This window comes from Haplochromis burtoni, unplaced genomic scaffold (genome assembly GCF_018398535.1).
Source record: "Haplochromis burtoni strain Fernald_Lab_line unplaced genomic scaffold, NCSU_Asbu1 Contig_138, whole genome shotgun sequence".
NCBI lineage: Eukaryota > Metazoa > Chordata > Actinopteri > Cichliformes > Cichlidae > Haplochromis > Haplochromis burtoni.
Window position 1 is genome coordinate 1,137,638 of NW_024582499.1, and position 16,445 is coordinate 1,154,082.

At 42.9% G+C, this 16,445-nt stretch overlaps 1 protein-coding gene across 1 annotated transcript; it reads left to right on the forward strand.

Annotated features, from left to right (window-relative positions):
* Positions 1-5,282: 5,282 nt before the first annotated feature.
* ccdc120a (coiled-coil domain containing 120a) lies at positions 5,283-16,414 on the forward strand. The gene is made up of 7 exons (XM_042224474.1): positions 5,283-5,740; positions 14,238-14,423; positions 14,577-14,694; positions 14,788-14,915; positions 15,260-15,374; positions 15,637-15,750; positions 16,299-16,414. Exons 2-7 carry the CDS (start codon positions 14,376-14,378, stop codon positions 16,412-16,414), a joined length of 639 nt encoding a protein of 212 aa, XP_042080408.1. The 5' UTR covers positions 5,283-5,740; positions 14,238-14,375.
* Positions 16,415-16,445: the final 31 nt, after the last annotated feature.

A 16,445-nucleotide genomic window follows, 5' to 3' on the forward strand; every position in this document is an offset into this window, starting at 1 on the left:
CAAGCTGCAGTTTGTGCAACAATACTTGCCAACACTTATTTGTTGTGTGAGATATTTTCTAAGCGGTGACACCTAACATCCAGGAGAAGCTAACGGCAAACGAGATGATACTGGGAAATCATCTGATTTGTCATTAAGCCACTAAGCACCAGTGTTTCAGTGTGAAAACTACTGTCAACCAAACAAAAGAGAAATTGACTCACTTCGAGAATCAGTAGACTTACAAAAGATCCTGGACATACTTGTGCTGCGTGATTTGCCTGATTGGTGACATCGAATTCCCTCCAAAGGTGAGATCTACAGCTTCGTCTTGTTGGGCTGACAGAGAGGAGCAGACGCACTCCTGTATGAACGAATGAATCCTAAATAAGCAAATGAAAAGTCCAAATAATCTATTAATAAGGTGCCGATTTACAAGCACAAATCCAGCCAGTTCATTTCAATAATCACCAATAATCTACCACAAGCAGCTCAGATTTGTTAGTTAAAAAACAAAAAGGCCTGATGAAGGAGCAAGAAACTAAAATAACATAATATAAACATGTTTTCTCTCTGAAAGCTTCAATCAATGGGAGGTAGCTGAAGGAGAACCAGTTTGTTCTGTTAGAAGTGCTAACCATTCTGATATTAAAAGGCACTGTGGGTTTTTCATAAAGGTTTCCTGATTAAAAGCAAGTCTGCCATAAAAACCTGAAATCTGTGTTTAACAGCTGACCCGAGACTTTTTACTGCAGGACTCTGAACGAGTTAGCGTGTTATTAATACAGCTCCACGTGTGTAAATGTAGCTCTGGTTTTCTTTTTCTCCTGCATGCTGTGTGAGGCGGCGGATATTTACTCAAGTCAAAGGGAAGAATCCCTCACAGCCACCTGTGGGCAACACACGAGGAGAGCTGACACAGATTCAGACGTCATTTTAACAGGTTTAAGTCATGCTAATTGCTGCATTTGGACAGACATGTCAATATGTTATGTAACAGACCAGTGCTAGAGCAGATTTATGATGTTGCAGAGCCCTGTGTGCGTGTGTGGACCGATCTCTGTGAATCACCCTGTAAACATCAAACTTGCTGTGAGTAATAAGTAATAAGTAATCATGGCACATGTGCAGTTACTGGGGAACTAATTGTTTATTAAAACCTAACAAAAGTCATTTCACAAAGATGGCTGTTAATCTGTTTCTTAAGATTTTGCTGTTTTTTAGCAGCTGTTAAACTTGTTAGTGAACGTTCAAGCATCAACTGCTGGCCTGAAACAGCTGAAGCATGTTTTTCCAATCAGTGTTAACTCTGCACCACCGTCCTTCACTTTTAGATTTCAGCCTGCTGTAGAATCACGTTTGATCATTTGATAAAGCCTTTGACATGTTTCATGTTTTTTTAATCAGGCAGCTTGAGTGAGATTAAAACCTTCGGGAACAATGAACAGAAAAACAGCAGAAGAACACAATAACCAGAGAGGTCATAAAAAACAGATACAAATATCATTAAAATCATTTAATTAATCTCCTTGAACTCCAGGGGGAGTGCAGATCTGCAGTTTGAGGGCGGTAAAAATAAAAGGAGCTGCTTTTCTTCACTTGTGCCGCTGATGCCTTTGCCAAACAAGGAATAGCACACCCACATGTGAGACAAGACGCTGGTGTATGAATGCAGGAAGCAGCGATATCCTCCATCTGTGTGGTGGGTTGTTGTCCCTGATGCTTAAAAGCTGTCAGGTCATTCGATTCAGTACATTTTCCTTCTTCTGTATTTGCCCCATTCATGGAAATATCTCTTCAAAGTCTGATTGCTCCTGATGATATAGAGGTTTTATGCTAAAATCTTATCAATCGACCAGATTGTAAAGTATCAACTAACAGGTGGCTTCAAAGCAGGACTGCAGAACAAACACACAGTAGCAATGTGTGTCTTTTATATTTTCTGTGATCCAGGAAGATTAATGTAAAAAGAAATCATGCCTTGTATGGATGTTATGAAGGCAAAAATTATCCATAGACGGCAAAATATTTTTTGCAGTAGGATCTAAACTACGGGACTGACTCACTTTTGAGTTCAGCCTCCAGTGGCCGTTACAGGAACTGCAGTTTTTGGCACTTGCAGCTTTACCTTAAGTTATTTGAATTATCTGATAGAGTCTGCTTGCTTTTAATGTGAAGTAAATATCTTTTACATCATTTACTAGCTTGATTTCTTGGCTGGGTGTGAGTTGCTGCACAGACTTGCTGATTCATGGCTTCAGATCTTCTCAGTCTGACAGACAGATTGAAAGTACAGCATCACCTCTCAGCTTTGATGGCTGCTCTTGATGTCATGTTTTACAGTTTAAATACTGGGCAGTACTTCAGTCAGCGACCCTTGTTTGTGGCTGTGCTCATAAATACTTTAACCAGTGTAACCAGTAAGCACAGTAGAGCCAGTTTGTGTGGCTTCTGGGCTGTTTATGTATGAATAATGAGAGTGTGCTGAGGCACCGGCTCCAGACAGGCGCTTGGTGGGAAAAATGGGAAAATCTGTGTATGAGAGAAAAGCCGACCTGCAGAAAGTCTGTAAGTACACATCAGGAGGTTTTTATTTCCCAGAATTCCCTGCTTCTGTCCTGCTGAGCTGGAGAATGTGAGAACAGACAGTTACAGGAGGAGTCTCAGTGTTTGTCTGTCTGAGTGTGTGAATGCCAGTGATTTATGTGTTTGTGTGTGCCTTTTGTTCTGCTAATGTTGGTGGGGGTGGGCACAGCGTTATCAAAACAGCTGGAAGCAAAGAAACAGTTTTCTGATGAGCATCAGCTCTTTGTCTTTTAATTCAATAAAAAAGTTTCACACATGTCCAGCAATCAATACACAAAATAGGATTTCATCACATGAAGAAATTGTAGAAAAATGTAAAAATAAAGTAACAATTTGACAAAGAAGTTCAATTTTTATTTTTTATTTTTTTTAAATAAAATAAATCTTTTTTATTTGTCATCATCACAGCTTTTTTTTAGGATCTTCACACTTGTAGTTATTTAATTTTTTATGTAATTTTTTATTTCTTATGTAATTAAAGTTAAGTTTTATGTAATTATATTTTTTCACCATAATTTTTCAACATTTATAATATAAAGTATCAATGAAAATGACATAAATTTTCATATTACTTTTATTTTTAATGAAAGATTTTTTTTTCTCATGAGCGTTTTTCATAAATAAACCTGAATATAGAAAAGATTAATAAAAAATAAACTGTCCAAATGTCAGTAATAGATTTTATATTTTATGTTGATTAAGTTTTTATTGACACATCTGTTAATTTCTGATGTTTCTGTGTTTCTGGGGCAGAAATCGATCTTTGAGTTTTGGCAGATCTCACAATCTCAAAATACAGTCCTCCAGCTTCCCGTCTTTAATGAAAATAGACCCACATTAGAATCAGAAAACCTTCATGTGGCAGAAAAGAAACCTTCAATCTGCTGCACTTTATCAGGATGTTGCCACTTTCAAAATAAGAGCAGCTGGACAGAGTCAGGAACAGCAGGAGAAAAAATGGAGCTCGTATGAGAATAAAATAAATGTAACTTGAACAAATGTTTTTATTTCTTTTTATTTATATCATTTATTTTGTCTAAAGATAACAGACAACTTACCAAACAAACAACTTTAACTTGTATCTTTAGGCACTTACTGGCGGTCTGACTCGTATAAAATTATATTTTTGTAACAACAAGGTGACTCCAAACAGCTATTAGCTGAAAACTTTGCAGTGTCCTCAAAAGATTTCAAATCGTCGGCAGTGTGTACAGAGGAGGTCAGCAGAAAATTACATTCAGAGTTTGATCCACCGTGCAATACCATTTGGAAAGCATCTGAATAGCAATAGCTCCATTTTTCAGCATGTGAGTGATCCGAGACACATCGACAATCAGTCATGGATTGGCCTCACCAGAGCTCAGACATCAACACTACTGAAGCAGTGTGGAGTCATCTGGACACCAGAACAACAGGCAGACAACATCCAGAGAAGAGCTTTGGATGTCCTTCAAGAAGCCCGGGGAAATAGTTCTTAAAACTACTTAAAGAAAATACAGGAAAGCTGCGTATGAGAGTTCAAGAATAAAGGAATAAATAAATAAATTAAAAAATGCCACATACTTGCTTCAAACTCAGTAGAATTGTACAAACCCTGTTTTAGCTTTACACTGTGCTTTATTTTATGTTTGGTTGTTTCAGTAAATCCCCGGGTCTCATTTCAGTAAGATTTTAAGATCCTCCATCATCTCTGCTAAACTTTAAAACACTCATTTGAAAGCTTAAGATTAGTAACATCAGTAAAACTGATCAACCACCCCAGGCAACAAGGTTTGCACCTGGTGGCGACCGAATTTTTATCTGCCGTTAAATGTGTTAAAACCTTTCTGACAAAACTGGTCACCATTCTTACCATGAGATAAACCAGTGCCCGAAACATCTGAGTCCACATGGAGTCATATTCATGCTGTGTATGAAATTTAAGCGTATTTGTTGTTGATCAGGATTCCCAGAGGGATCCAAACACCCTTCCAATCAAAAGTAGGGTTAAGCTTCAGGATACCTGTCTGCCAGACTGACTCTAGTGGGAGTGGGAGGTATGTTTCATTCAGAACATGCCAATGTAACTGGGAGATGTTTCCCCTATTCCAGACACCTTAAGCGAGTGTGGTGTTAGCAGGGTTCAGAATTCGGGGTCACCATGTGTGTCATGTAGCCTTCAAATAGTTCCCGTGCTTAGCATACAGCTGGAATGAGTGCTTATGACATATAGACTTGTTTTTAAATTCTTACCTTTTAAAAATACATCTCAAACTTCTGTGCTGCCATAAGGCGCTGCTGCTAGCGTACGTTGGACTTTTATCCGGTCTTAAGTCTGACGTAATTAGCCGCCCAAACTCCGCCTCAGGTCCCAAACGAACACTGCGGCATCACTGAGAGTTAAAAACTGCCTAAATTTTTTCATCTTTAATAAAATGATCAGTGTGGCTGCTCTATCAGGGGTAACTGTTTAACATCCAGGCATCCATGAAAACAGAATTTATGAAGTTTAACTGAGTTTGAAGTTAGCAGGGAGTTAGCTCGCTAGTTTCCATCTAAAGAGGATATATCACGTTCTCACTGAAAAATTTAAACGTGCAGCTCTGCTGTCACTTCCGACATAAATGAAGACAGAAAACTAAAAAGCAGTGAAGTTTGTAGGGTTACTGAATTTGGAGTAGCTGGTATATAATGATGTCCTAGCTACACAGCTATGGTGTGCATAATATAAACACATTAGCACAGTGAAGCTGGGGGATGAATGCTAACTTTTTTCCACTTGATAAAAGTTAATGTGAGGATTCCCGATGGTTACGGACAAATGCGATCGCATTTGTAAATGGACGCAGTTCATGACGTACGCAGTTCATACGTCATCGCTTAATCGAATTCCCGCGGAGATGTGAAACGACTTCCTCTTGTCGTTTTATTTTGACACGGCAGAGCGGAAGTGGAGGGGTGGTGACAGCGGAGAGCTTGTTGGTGGGACTCAGCTGAGAGTCAGAGAGAGCGAGTCAGAGCTCAGAGACGGTGAGAGGAGAAAAGCGGAGTTTAACTGGCAAACGGGCGGGTTGATCCGCGGGACTGAAGCCGTTTTAATTCCCTTTTCTCGGCTCCTGTTGCGGATGTGCCCGTCCTGAGGACAGCTGGAGCTGGACCACACCTGGTCTGCAAACAGGATGGTTCAGACTCGCAGGTATTTACAGCCTTTTCACCGCTGCTGCCTCTGGCCTTACCTTCGTTACTTTCCTGGATGGACTTTTGTGCAGTTAAATAAGTTATGAAGTAAATAACTGATAAAGACGAAGGTCCCGGTATTATAAGAACTTTAACGCCAGAAGAAAAGTAGAAAAATCAGAATCAGAATAAAAAAATGTAAAAAGTTAAATGAAAATAAATGTCTGCACTTTCCTTAGAGAAGGTGCTGACTCCCTTTAAACGTCTCAGAACAGCTAATAGATCTCAATAAATTAGCAGATTAATTATTCAGTTGATGCTGAGATTTAGACAAACGTGTTTCCCAGGATAAAATATAGAATAGTGATTATCTAAACCCGACATTTAATTAAAAATTGTGCAAGGAGAACATAAAAAATGTTATTAAGGAAAAACTGTTCCTTTTCAATCTGATGACGTTTCACACAGCTGGGACAGGAGCAACAGAAGACTGGAGTAAGATTAAAAAAATCTATTTACTTTTTTTTTTTTTTAGATAATTACGTAACATGATTGGCAAAAAGAGAAGAGTGTCTATTGTGTGGTTTATATGTTCACCTAACAGGCGAAAGCTCCCCAGTTTGATCCCAGGAGGAGACACCAGTCTCTCGAGGGTCACACTGGGTATAAAACGAAACACAGAGTAAGGTGAGGTCCTTCATTAGAACATGTGTAATGAAGCTACATGAAGGTAACGTTTCATAAACTTTGGGGGTTTTATTATCTACTGTTCATCACATTGTTAAAAAACTTCATCGCTGACAGAGACGAAGCTGAAAACCTTTGCTGTGATCTTCAAGCAGCATTACAGACACACACGATTCTGAAGTGGAAATCAATGCTCGTGCTCAGGAACAAGCCATAAACCATCTGAAGAAACGCCGCTGCCTTCTTTTCATTAACGATGGACGGAGGCAAAGTGAACGCTGTCGCGCTGCCCCATCAAAAACCTGCTGGAAGCAGCTCTGTTATCGGCACAAAGTTCAAAGCCGGCATCCACAAGGATGCAGGTATCACCACATCTGTGAGGGCAACATTAACGCTGAATAATATGTGCAGCTTTTTCAATCTTTTTTTTTTTTTAGAGAAGGTGTTGCTTTTTTCAGTAACTCAAAAACCAAACCGCATTCTGCACACGTATGAGGGAAACTGTCCGGCTGCTAAACCGGCCTGCCTGCAGTCCGGACCTGTACCAGCTGGAGGATTATGAAACAAAAAACTGCAACAAAGGAGACCTGAAGTAGAAGAATGGGAGGCATGCAGCGAGCAGTGTCAAAAGGGAGAGGTGATGAATCACAGCGGGGAACTTGTTCCGACTTTACTGGAGCGTGTTCCTGGCACCGAATTAGAAATGGGCAGATTTTTATTTGAAAGTAAAAACGTCCAAGTTTAAACGTTTCCTGTGTCACCTTTATGCAGTAAGAATTGGGCTTTAAAGAGTTTCAAATGAGTGTGTTCTCTTTATTTAGTGGAACAAACCTGTGGTCTTTCTGGACTCTCCGTCAGGAGTCAGCTGTATGCAGGTGAACGTGTGGCGGATGTCTGAATTTTAAGCCGGTCCGTGACTGAGCTGTACTCAGACTGCTGGTGACTTTTAGAGGAGAGTTGATGGTTGATGTGTAGGTGGGGTGGACAGAATAGCAGGAACAGACTCGTGTGAACCTGCTGCTGCTGCGAGGACACGATCGGTGAACTCTGGGCAGCGTGATTTATATGTTCGCCGTGTTTCTCTGATTTCCTGCCTGAGTTTGGTGAGATGAATGTAAATGCAGCCGAAGCCGTGGTCACGCAGCGCCGATCTGGTACTGGACCGGAGAGGGTCGGAGACGTGGTTCAGTTCCTACTGAGAGTGTTCGTGATAACAGGATTAGTGCTGCTGTGATCTCCTGGTTTAGTGTGAGGGCAGAGAGAGGACACACACGCACAGAGCATCCATCTCTCTCTGCTGAATATTTAAATCCTGTATTTGCATCTCTTTGTCTGCAGCTGCAGCCTTTCATCACCAACTCTCCCCGTGTGTGTGTGTGTGTGTGTGTGTGTGTGTGCGTGTGTGTGTGTGTTCAGTATGAAGTGCTGAGCCTCTTCTGTGCATTTGATGTGTTAATCTCTCTCATCTTTAAATGTTCGATTTGTTGTTGACTTGTTGGGATCATGAGCTCCTCTCTGTTTACATCATGTTGCTGTTAGCGGCGAACGTCAGATCCTGATTGGCCCGACGTGTTTCTTCTGGTTCTGGTCTTGCTCTGTGGGCGAGTAAAACTCCACAGCTGTGAGTCTGAGCAGAATCTGGAGGACGAATCCTGGAGCACGTCCAGCATGCTCAGGATATCTTTGCCTTATCTGGCTTCACTTAACCTAAGATCAGCAGTCAGCAATCACATGAAGGCTGTTATCAGCTGGATGTGTCAGCTCAGGGTTTTCAGTCTAACTATTAGCATCTTGTCACAATCACAGGAACAGGTCTGCTGGCAGTGTTTCACAAACAAAGATCAAACTGAAGTATTGGAAAAATATGAATAAGCAGCATGTGAGAGGTGGTTAGTTAAGCTGTAGTTCATTTAATGCTAGAAACAGTAATCAGGTACACTGCTCCTTCATTAATACAAGGGAAGAACTGGCTTCAAGTACAGATGTGTAGCCTGTTGCTTGAATAAAGGTTATTATGGTTATTCAGCTGCAGCCTTGTTGGTTTTAAACGGTCTGAGAGCAAGTGAAGAATTTTACCTGCAAGATGAACAAATACAAGGTTTAGGTATCCTGTTTTAAGGAAATATGGCAATTATTAGGCTTATAAAACAATGAAATATACTTGGAGTCTTCTGGGTCGTGGTGGGGGAGGTGGGGGGTCACGAGTGAAGGAATAATTTGCTTCTGTGAATCTCTTTTTTTATTGGTTGTCATTCAGGAAAGACAAAAACCTTTGATCCTCTTACTCCCTGAGCATGGACGTCTCCAGGATTTTTTTCCAGAGGACTGATTGGCTGGTAGTTTTACACACGTTATCTCGAGTTCTCAGCTCAGTTAGATCTGCAGCATAATTTCCAATAATTCAACTAAAGTTTTATTTATAGAAGACCCCAACAATCAGACAACCTCTATGAGCAAGCACTTGGCGACAGTAGGAAGGAAAAACTCCCTTTCAACAGGAAGAAACCTGTGACAGAACCAGGCTCAGGGAGGGGCGGGGCCATCTGCCACGACCAGCTGAGGGAGGAAGACGGGACGAAATGACAATGATGCGCGCTGATAAGAAGTGAACCAACCATCTATTTTCTTAACCACTTGACCAGTTCACGGTTGCAGAGGTGCTGGAGTGTGTCCCAGCTGTCATTGGACGAAAGGCAGAGCACGTCCTGGACAGAGTGCCAGTCTGATGCACGGCTAAGAAGTGACCCACCTTTGTAACGTTGAAGGCGCAGGTTAAACCTGAGGTTCAGTCCTCACAGTGCAGAGCTCTCGGCCCAGACGCATTGAACTGTAGAGATTCATGACTAAAAGTGCACAAAGGCAGAAACCCGTGCATTTTCTGTTTGACTTATAAAGCTTCACGTGTGCTTGGTCCTCTTTTTGTGAATTCCAATCATTTTGGAGTGTTGTGCATGTTCACGAGCATCATTCATGTTTTCACATTTAGCTGTGAATGAATGTCATGTTAGGTCAGCAGCAAAGAAGAAGCAGAATATAAAGGCGAGACATTCAGGAAAAATGAGTTTTGGGTAATCTCAGATCTGATGCCACAAGCGGATGAATAACTACCGAAGGCACAAAATAAATGGAGGCAGCAGCTGTTAAAGCGCCACGACTGAAACAAAAGAGACGACGAAGTGTGAATCTATCAAATTAAATCCGTTTAATTACAGTTATTAAATCATTTACAGAAGAAGGTAAGGGTTTAAAAGAAGAGCTGCATCGTTTATAGTCTTCAGTGCTGAAAGTTGGATGTAGCTGTAGTTCTTGTTCTGGATTTCTGAACTTTTAACACAAAAAGCCGTGTTTGTGTGTCGTCTGTGTGCACGCATCCTTCGTATATCCGACCCCTGGACTGTGACGTGGGCGAGCGTCGAGGCTCTGAAAGCGTTTGCTCCTCGCAGTGATGATGGAGGCTGTGCTGGTTCAGAGAGATCAGGGCAGGCACTCAGACTGGAAACAGATTGGCCTCAGCGGGCTGTTATCAGATCAGCTGTTCAGGCCTGCAACACCTGAGAGGGGGGAGGGGAGGTGAGAGTGACACCCCAACCCTCCCCCAAAACACACACACAGACAACAAGGTCAAAGACCAGGCTGTGAGTGTGTGAGAGTAGAAAAACAGATGTGAAGCAAACCTCCGGTGACGAGATGCAACAAAACACCAAAGGACGCCGACGGTAAAGAGCACGTGTCGCCCTCGCAGCACAAACAACCTGTCTCGGAGACTTCACTCCATCACAGCAGCGCATCGCGGCGCGAGGAGACGGACGAGCTGAAGCCGATCAATCGAGCCGCTGATGGATGAAGGGAGGAGCTGCAGGTCTGGACTCGACCCGGCAGGACTCAGGAATGTAAGAGGCGGAGGAGGGTGGAGGAGGACAGAGAGGAGGGGGAGACCATTTGACAGAGCATTTGGTGTCAGAAAACCCCGTCAGTAAGCTCTGGCTCATCTCCACACTTGTTTGTTTTTCCCTGAGGGAAAAACTCCCTGATTAACGTTAAAGTCCAGATCCAGTGTTTCCCACAGATGTCGATCAGTGCTGCATCTGTGCTTTTATAAAAGTCCCCTCTGTAATGTCATGCAAATAAATACCCGAGCAGTGAAAGCCGTGTTCGAACTCCATGGTTTCGGTGAGATCGGTGTAGTTCGTGCAGCAGATGATTTCATATGTCATGAAAATTGCTCACAAGTGGATACAGGTACCAAAATTGGTGCACACACCCGTTTTTCACAGTAGCTGCCAGCTCGGGCAGGAAAATGTCACGTACAGCTGCTCTTTTTCCCTTTTCAATGATCTTAGTGTCAGATTGTACATTTTTCTTTTTTTCTGTAGTAGTAGAGGCTGTAATTTTGTTTCTCCTTCGTCTCCTGGTGGACTCCTGGCACTCGTCCCTGCATGCCTGACTCACCAATGGCTCCAAGAAGCAGTCAGAAAATACTGAAATAACTTCAGCGTCCGTACACGGTCGACAAATGAAGCTTTACTGCAAATTAGTTCTTGTTTTATTGTCCTCCTGGGCAGCTGGGTCAGTAGATGTGTTTTACTGGTCACAACAAAAGCCAGTTTAACGTTTTATGAACATCCTGCATCATCCACCCTGACCTCCTCCCTACACTGACTCTTTGCTCTACAGGAAGCTTTCCAAAGAAACAGGACGTCAAACCATCTGCTGCAATCTTCCTTACACAGTTTCAACATCTGTGTGAAGAAGACGGTGATAATGCTATAAGCTCCGCCTCTCTGATCCTCGCCATTTCTACACAAACTTGAATTTTATCCTCCGCTGCTGGATACTGTGGCGTGAATCACACCAGTGTTACCAACCATTTCAGCTGTTCCCAGTCAGTCCTTCCCATCCCCCCAATTTCCCCTTTTTTTTTCATCACTCATTTCCTTCTTCCTGTTTCCTGTTGGGCTCCACTTCCTGTTCTCAGGGCTGTGCTGTCGGAGGACATCTCGTTCTCCTCCAGTTGGAGGGTAAAAGTGTGCAGAGGTTTCAGACTCCTTGTTGTTTTGTGATTAAGTAACACTTGTTGTTTTCTTCGTGTCTGCTTTCCTCTGTTGGGCTGGAACATTTCCAGGATGGGAAGTGACGTCGTGCTGTGGTTTTATAAGATTTTCTGTAGTATTGAATCCCTGTTAGGAGGCAAACGGACAGGAGATGATCAAAACTGAACAGATCTAAAGCTAGAAAAACTACCTTTTGCTCCGGTCTTGATTGCCTTGTTATAACAGATGCTCAAACAGGCAGGTAGATGTTGCATGAGAGAGGCTGTATGTGCACAACGCAGTCCTGTAAACACTACAGAAAGACATCTGCAGTGTGGATTCTCAGAGATCCATGAACCTATTTGTGCTTTTTACTAAATATTGTTAGGTTTGCTGTTCAGGTTCCTCGAGGAAACGTTTGCAAGCTCCGGATGTGCAGTCTGCCACTGACAGCATTTAAAATGTAAAACCTCTTTATTCTTACAAAGAGGCTTGCATGGTGTGTTTTTATCCTCTGTGGGCTTTTGAACTAATTAGGTTTAAACGCAGTGACGCTGTCATCAGTCAGTGTTGCACATGTGGTTGGATTAGAAAAAACTGTTGATGAATGTTGACTAAAATCAGAGGAACAGCTGGAGACGGTTAAAGTTTACATGTAAAAATGTTACAAAAGCTCAGAGCCTGTTTCCATCGCGCTGTGACTTTGCTGCTGTCTGATGATGCAGATGTTTCTCGGTTTCACTCCTCCAACCAGCAGGAAGAGATCAAACACCTGCTCCCAGCCAATCACAAGGCAGGATACTACTTAAGCTCTCACTCTCTCTTTTTTAAAATTTGGATTTTCAAAGGTCCAGATAATATTTCTCCAGACAGACATGCAGAGGTCACACGAGCTTCAAACATCTGTCGCCTGACCACGCTGTCACTGTAAATGGGCTTCGTGTGTTTTGGTCTTTCTCTGTTTTGGCTACAGACTGACAGATAAACCTTTGTGTGTGTGTGTTGTGTGTCTGTCTTTTGTCTGAGGCATGTCAGTACTCGCCGTTCTCTCCACATTTTTCCTTTAAACCCAGTAAATCTGGAGCCAGCTGTCTCCGTCTGCAGCTCCAGCACACAAACCTGCGCGTTTAATCACGAAGCTCCACGAGAAAATACTTCATTGTTTCAGATCCATTTAAATCGTATCTCTGCTCATATTGTGCATTTAATCCCAGTTCAGAGACCGACAAACACAGACTGAATCCCTAACCCGAGGATCTTCAAGGCCTTGCCTTTTCCAAACTATTAAAGCCTCTGAGTCATTCTTAGTGGCTGACATACTTAATTATCACCATGAACTCAAAGTATTTGTAGGTTTTCTTTGTAAAAACTCTCGCGAAAGCACCAAATGTGATGGTTTCATTCTCTAATGAATGCAACATCCTCTCCTGTTTGCTTGCTAAAAATGCAGAGACCGGCTACTTTAGGGCACGTTGAGCTTTTAAAGAATAAAACTGTATGAAGCATTTATGTGACGTGTGAACTTTGTCTTTATTTTGCCGTCAAACAGAAAATGGGTTTAAGGTTTTACCTGCACTCGGTCAGCTTTCTTTGCATGTAAAACAAATCTGCAATTAAAATGTGAATCCAAACGTTTTGTTGGTGTTTGGGTCGAATCAGGTGGGCGAGATTGATGCTTCTCTGTTGGCCGCTGAAGGCTTGGAAGCATCTACAAATAAGCCACAACATCAGATTTGTGAGAACCAGGTCAGGATATTCTCCACAGTGTCCCTGTGGGTGCAACACACTGGCACACCTACCTGCTAATTGGTGCTAATAAAGACGTTTGTATCACAGAGCAAGCAGTGTTATTTGATCCTCCATTAAAAACGCTCCAAAAGGCAACAGCAGCACAAAAACATTGGGGAGGTCCAGTTCAGTGACTGCAGTTAGCTGAGGTGAGACCCTGCAGACACCGAGCTGCTACATCTGCTTCACCCGTATGCAGGTGGATCAGTTATTAAAAATCCCCCCTGTACAGCTGTCCACAGACACCAAACCTTTCTTCATACCAGCCAATAAACGTGCTTTTTAATGCTGAGAAGTTGCACATTTTAATGAGAGTCTATGGTGAGCTACTGGCTTTTGCAGCCACCAACATGTGGCCAAACAACTGCAAGGTTTGATGCTGCTTGAGTTTAACAGCTCACTTAATGCACAGATGCACACATATAGAGTCATATGGAGTATACATAAATTGGCCAAATCAAGCGTGCAGAGCTACCTGCCGTGGCGAGCGCTGTTAATAAAGGAGCAGCTGAAAGTGCACCTACATGTTTCACTATTTAAACATTTGTTTGTGCTGTAGTTTGCTAATGAGACCTCGTCCTCCAGAGTTGGTGATTTTCTTTCTTTCTTTTGGTCTTTATTGGACAGGACAGATATAGAGGAGAGTAGACAGGAAAGAGAAAGAGAGGGCAAGAGGAAATGTGTCTCAGGAAATGGTCCAGGATGGAATCAAACCCAGGCAGGGTCGCCTGCTCAGCCAGAGCCACTCCAAGTATTTCTTAGAAAGGTTTTTTTTTTTCTACCTTTATTTTTTATTGGTAATTTCTCGTGTAAATGTATTTGTTAAGGTTCTAAGTTCAAGCTAACTGCATGTAGTTTTTACATTTTAAAATGTTTACTTTGATAGTATTTGTGACTTTTTGAGAGAAAATCTGTTGTTTTGAACTTTAGCTTATAATCTTTTATTGACTTCCTGATTGGTCCTCACTCTACCACCTTCTTCTTTTTCTTCTTGTGCTTTTGTTCTCCTAGGTCAGGAGCGCTGAAGACTGTTTGCCTCCCTCTTCAGGCCCATTTTGGAACTGCAGCTTCACCGTCAGCTAACAGCTAACCGAGCAGTGAGACGCCCAGTTAGTGAAGCAGTGCTGTGGTTTGTGTTCTGACTGTTGGATGGCCACAGGAGTGAACTACTGGAACTCTTATGAACCCAGTTGCAAGGTGAGAAAGTCCCGAAGGTTCTGATTGGCTAATTGGTCAAAACATGGTGCTGACATCACATGAGCAGCAGGGTTTGTCAGTGTCATCAGGACTGCAGGAAGTCTGTGCTAGCTTGCAGTACTAACCTTTATTTGTGATGACAACGTGTTGCAGGTGAGAGAGTGTGTGTGGGGAGGTGAACAGGAGTCGAGTAGTGAGGAAGGAGGAGGTGGAGAGGGCATATGGGACACACAAGCCATGGAGGTCAAAGGTCAACTCATCTCAGCACCTGGTGAGAATAAACGCTGACATGTGGTGATGCTACACTCTCGAGTGTGTCTGTTAGCTGTCTCTTATGTGTGTGTGTGTTGCTTGCATGTTGCAGACCCTCTCACCTGCCCAGACAGGAAGCAGAGAGAGCGAATGGTGGAGCTACAGGAGAGGAGGCGGAGTCTCCAGGCGCTGCTTAGCAGCCGATTGGCTGAGCTGAGACGGATCTGTCTGCAGGAAGCTGTAAGTGATGTCATAAAAAGAGATGACAATATGACTAAGACACTGACAGTGCATTCCCACCTAAACCAAAGTCTTCTTAGCTCTGCAGCTAACTAGTCCTCTTCACTCTCCAACTAATCCTTTTATCCCTCTCTGCAACTAGTCCTCTCCACGTGGCCTTCAGATGTTTTTATCTGGTGCTTGAACCTCCTCAGATGCTCTTTTTATGTCTCTAACTAGTCTTCTCTATCCAGTCCCCAACCTCCGATTACTTCAGCTGACTCTACCTTAGTTTTTACTTTAACAATGACTAAAGTAACTGCCAGATAGCTGTAAGTTGGGTTTTCCTGTGTTTTCCTGATCAGGAGCTGACGGGTGCAGTGCCCAGTGATTTCCCCCTGGAGGCAGGGGAGAAGCCCCCCTGTGTTCGTAGGAGAGGTGGGACGTCCCGCCAGGGAAACAGGAAGTGTCGAGTAGAGGTGAGGAGCTGAGGAGTGATTTGACTCTAAATAATTTCAACAGTGGTGGAGAATTTTACTGTCCCCCTGTGTGTGTGTGTGTGTGTGTGTTTGGTGTTTTTACTGTCCCCCTGTGTGTGTGTGTGTGTGTGTGTGTGTGTGTGTGTGTGTGTTGTTGATGGAACAGTTTTGACCTTCATGTGTGTTTCACGCTGAGGCAGTCTGTTTGTATATCCCTGTGCGTGCATGTTTGGTGACCTTTATATGCTGTGTTTTATCTTTAGAGGAAGACGCTCAGCGTTCGAAGCCGAAGAAAAATTTATTCAGCGGAGCTCTGAGGAAACACAGCGACTCTGAGCACAACGCACACACGCAGACACACACAAACGATGGGAACTGTACAGCACACACAGAACACACACATACCACACACACACACACACACACACACACAAGAGACTCAACACACGCACACACACACACACACACACACACACACACACACACACTATCCGGTTTCTGCTGCCATATTCACCTGGCACACATTTATGATACAGATGGTACCTGGCCCATCTCGTTCTTCTATAGGGGAGCACTTGCAAAAAACAACAAGGACTTCGCAGGGCAAGTGCTGTTGTGCACTGGTGCTGTATAAATAAAATTAATGCAGCACTTTTCACAGATAGGAGACACAAACTACTTTGTACTTTACTGATCTCTTTAGAAAGTTATTAGACCTCTTAAACTAGTTCCTAGACCTGTGCAGTGTGTACTCCGATCTCTGCAGGTAGTGTTATTACCGCTCTAACTCGTCCCGCTACCTCAGAAGTCCTCATACATCAGAAAGCGAGTCCCCAGAACCTTCCAACGAGTCTTCACACTCTGCAACTTATGCATCCATTTTCTAAATAATGCGAGGACTGGTATGTATCCAGGCTCTGGTCAGATCGCCAGTTCATCACAAGGCTCTCCAACTGGTTCACCAACCTCCAAAACTGGTCCTCAGATTTCTGCAACGAGTTCAAGAGGTTTAAAAAAATGTTGCTAAAAATCCCAAGTTAACGTAAATGTTTCTGACTGACTTTTAAAAGTC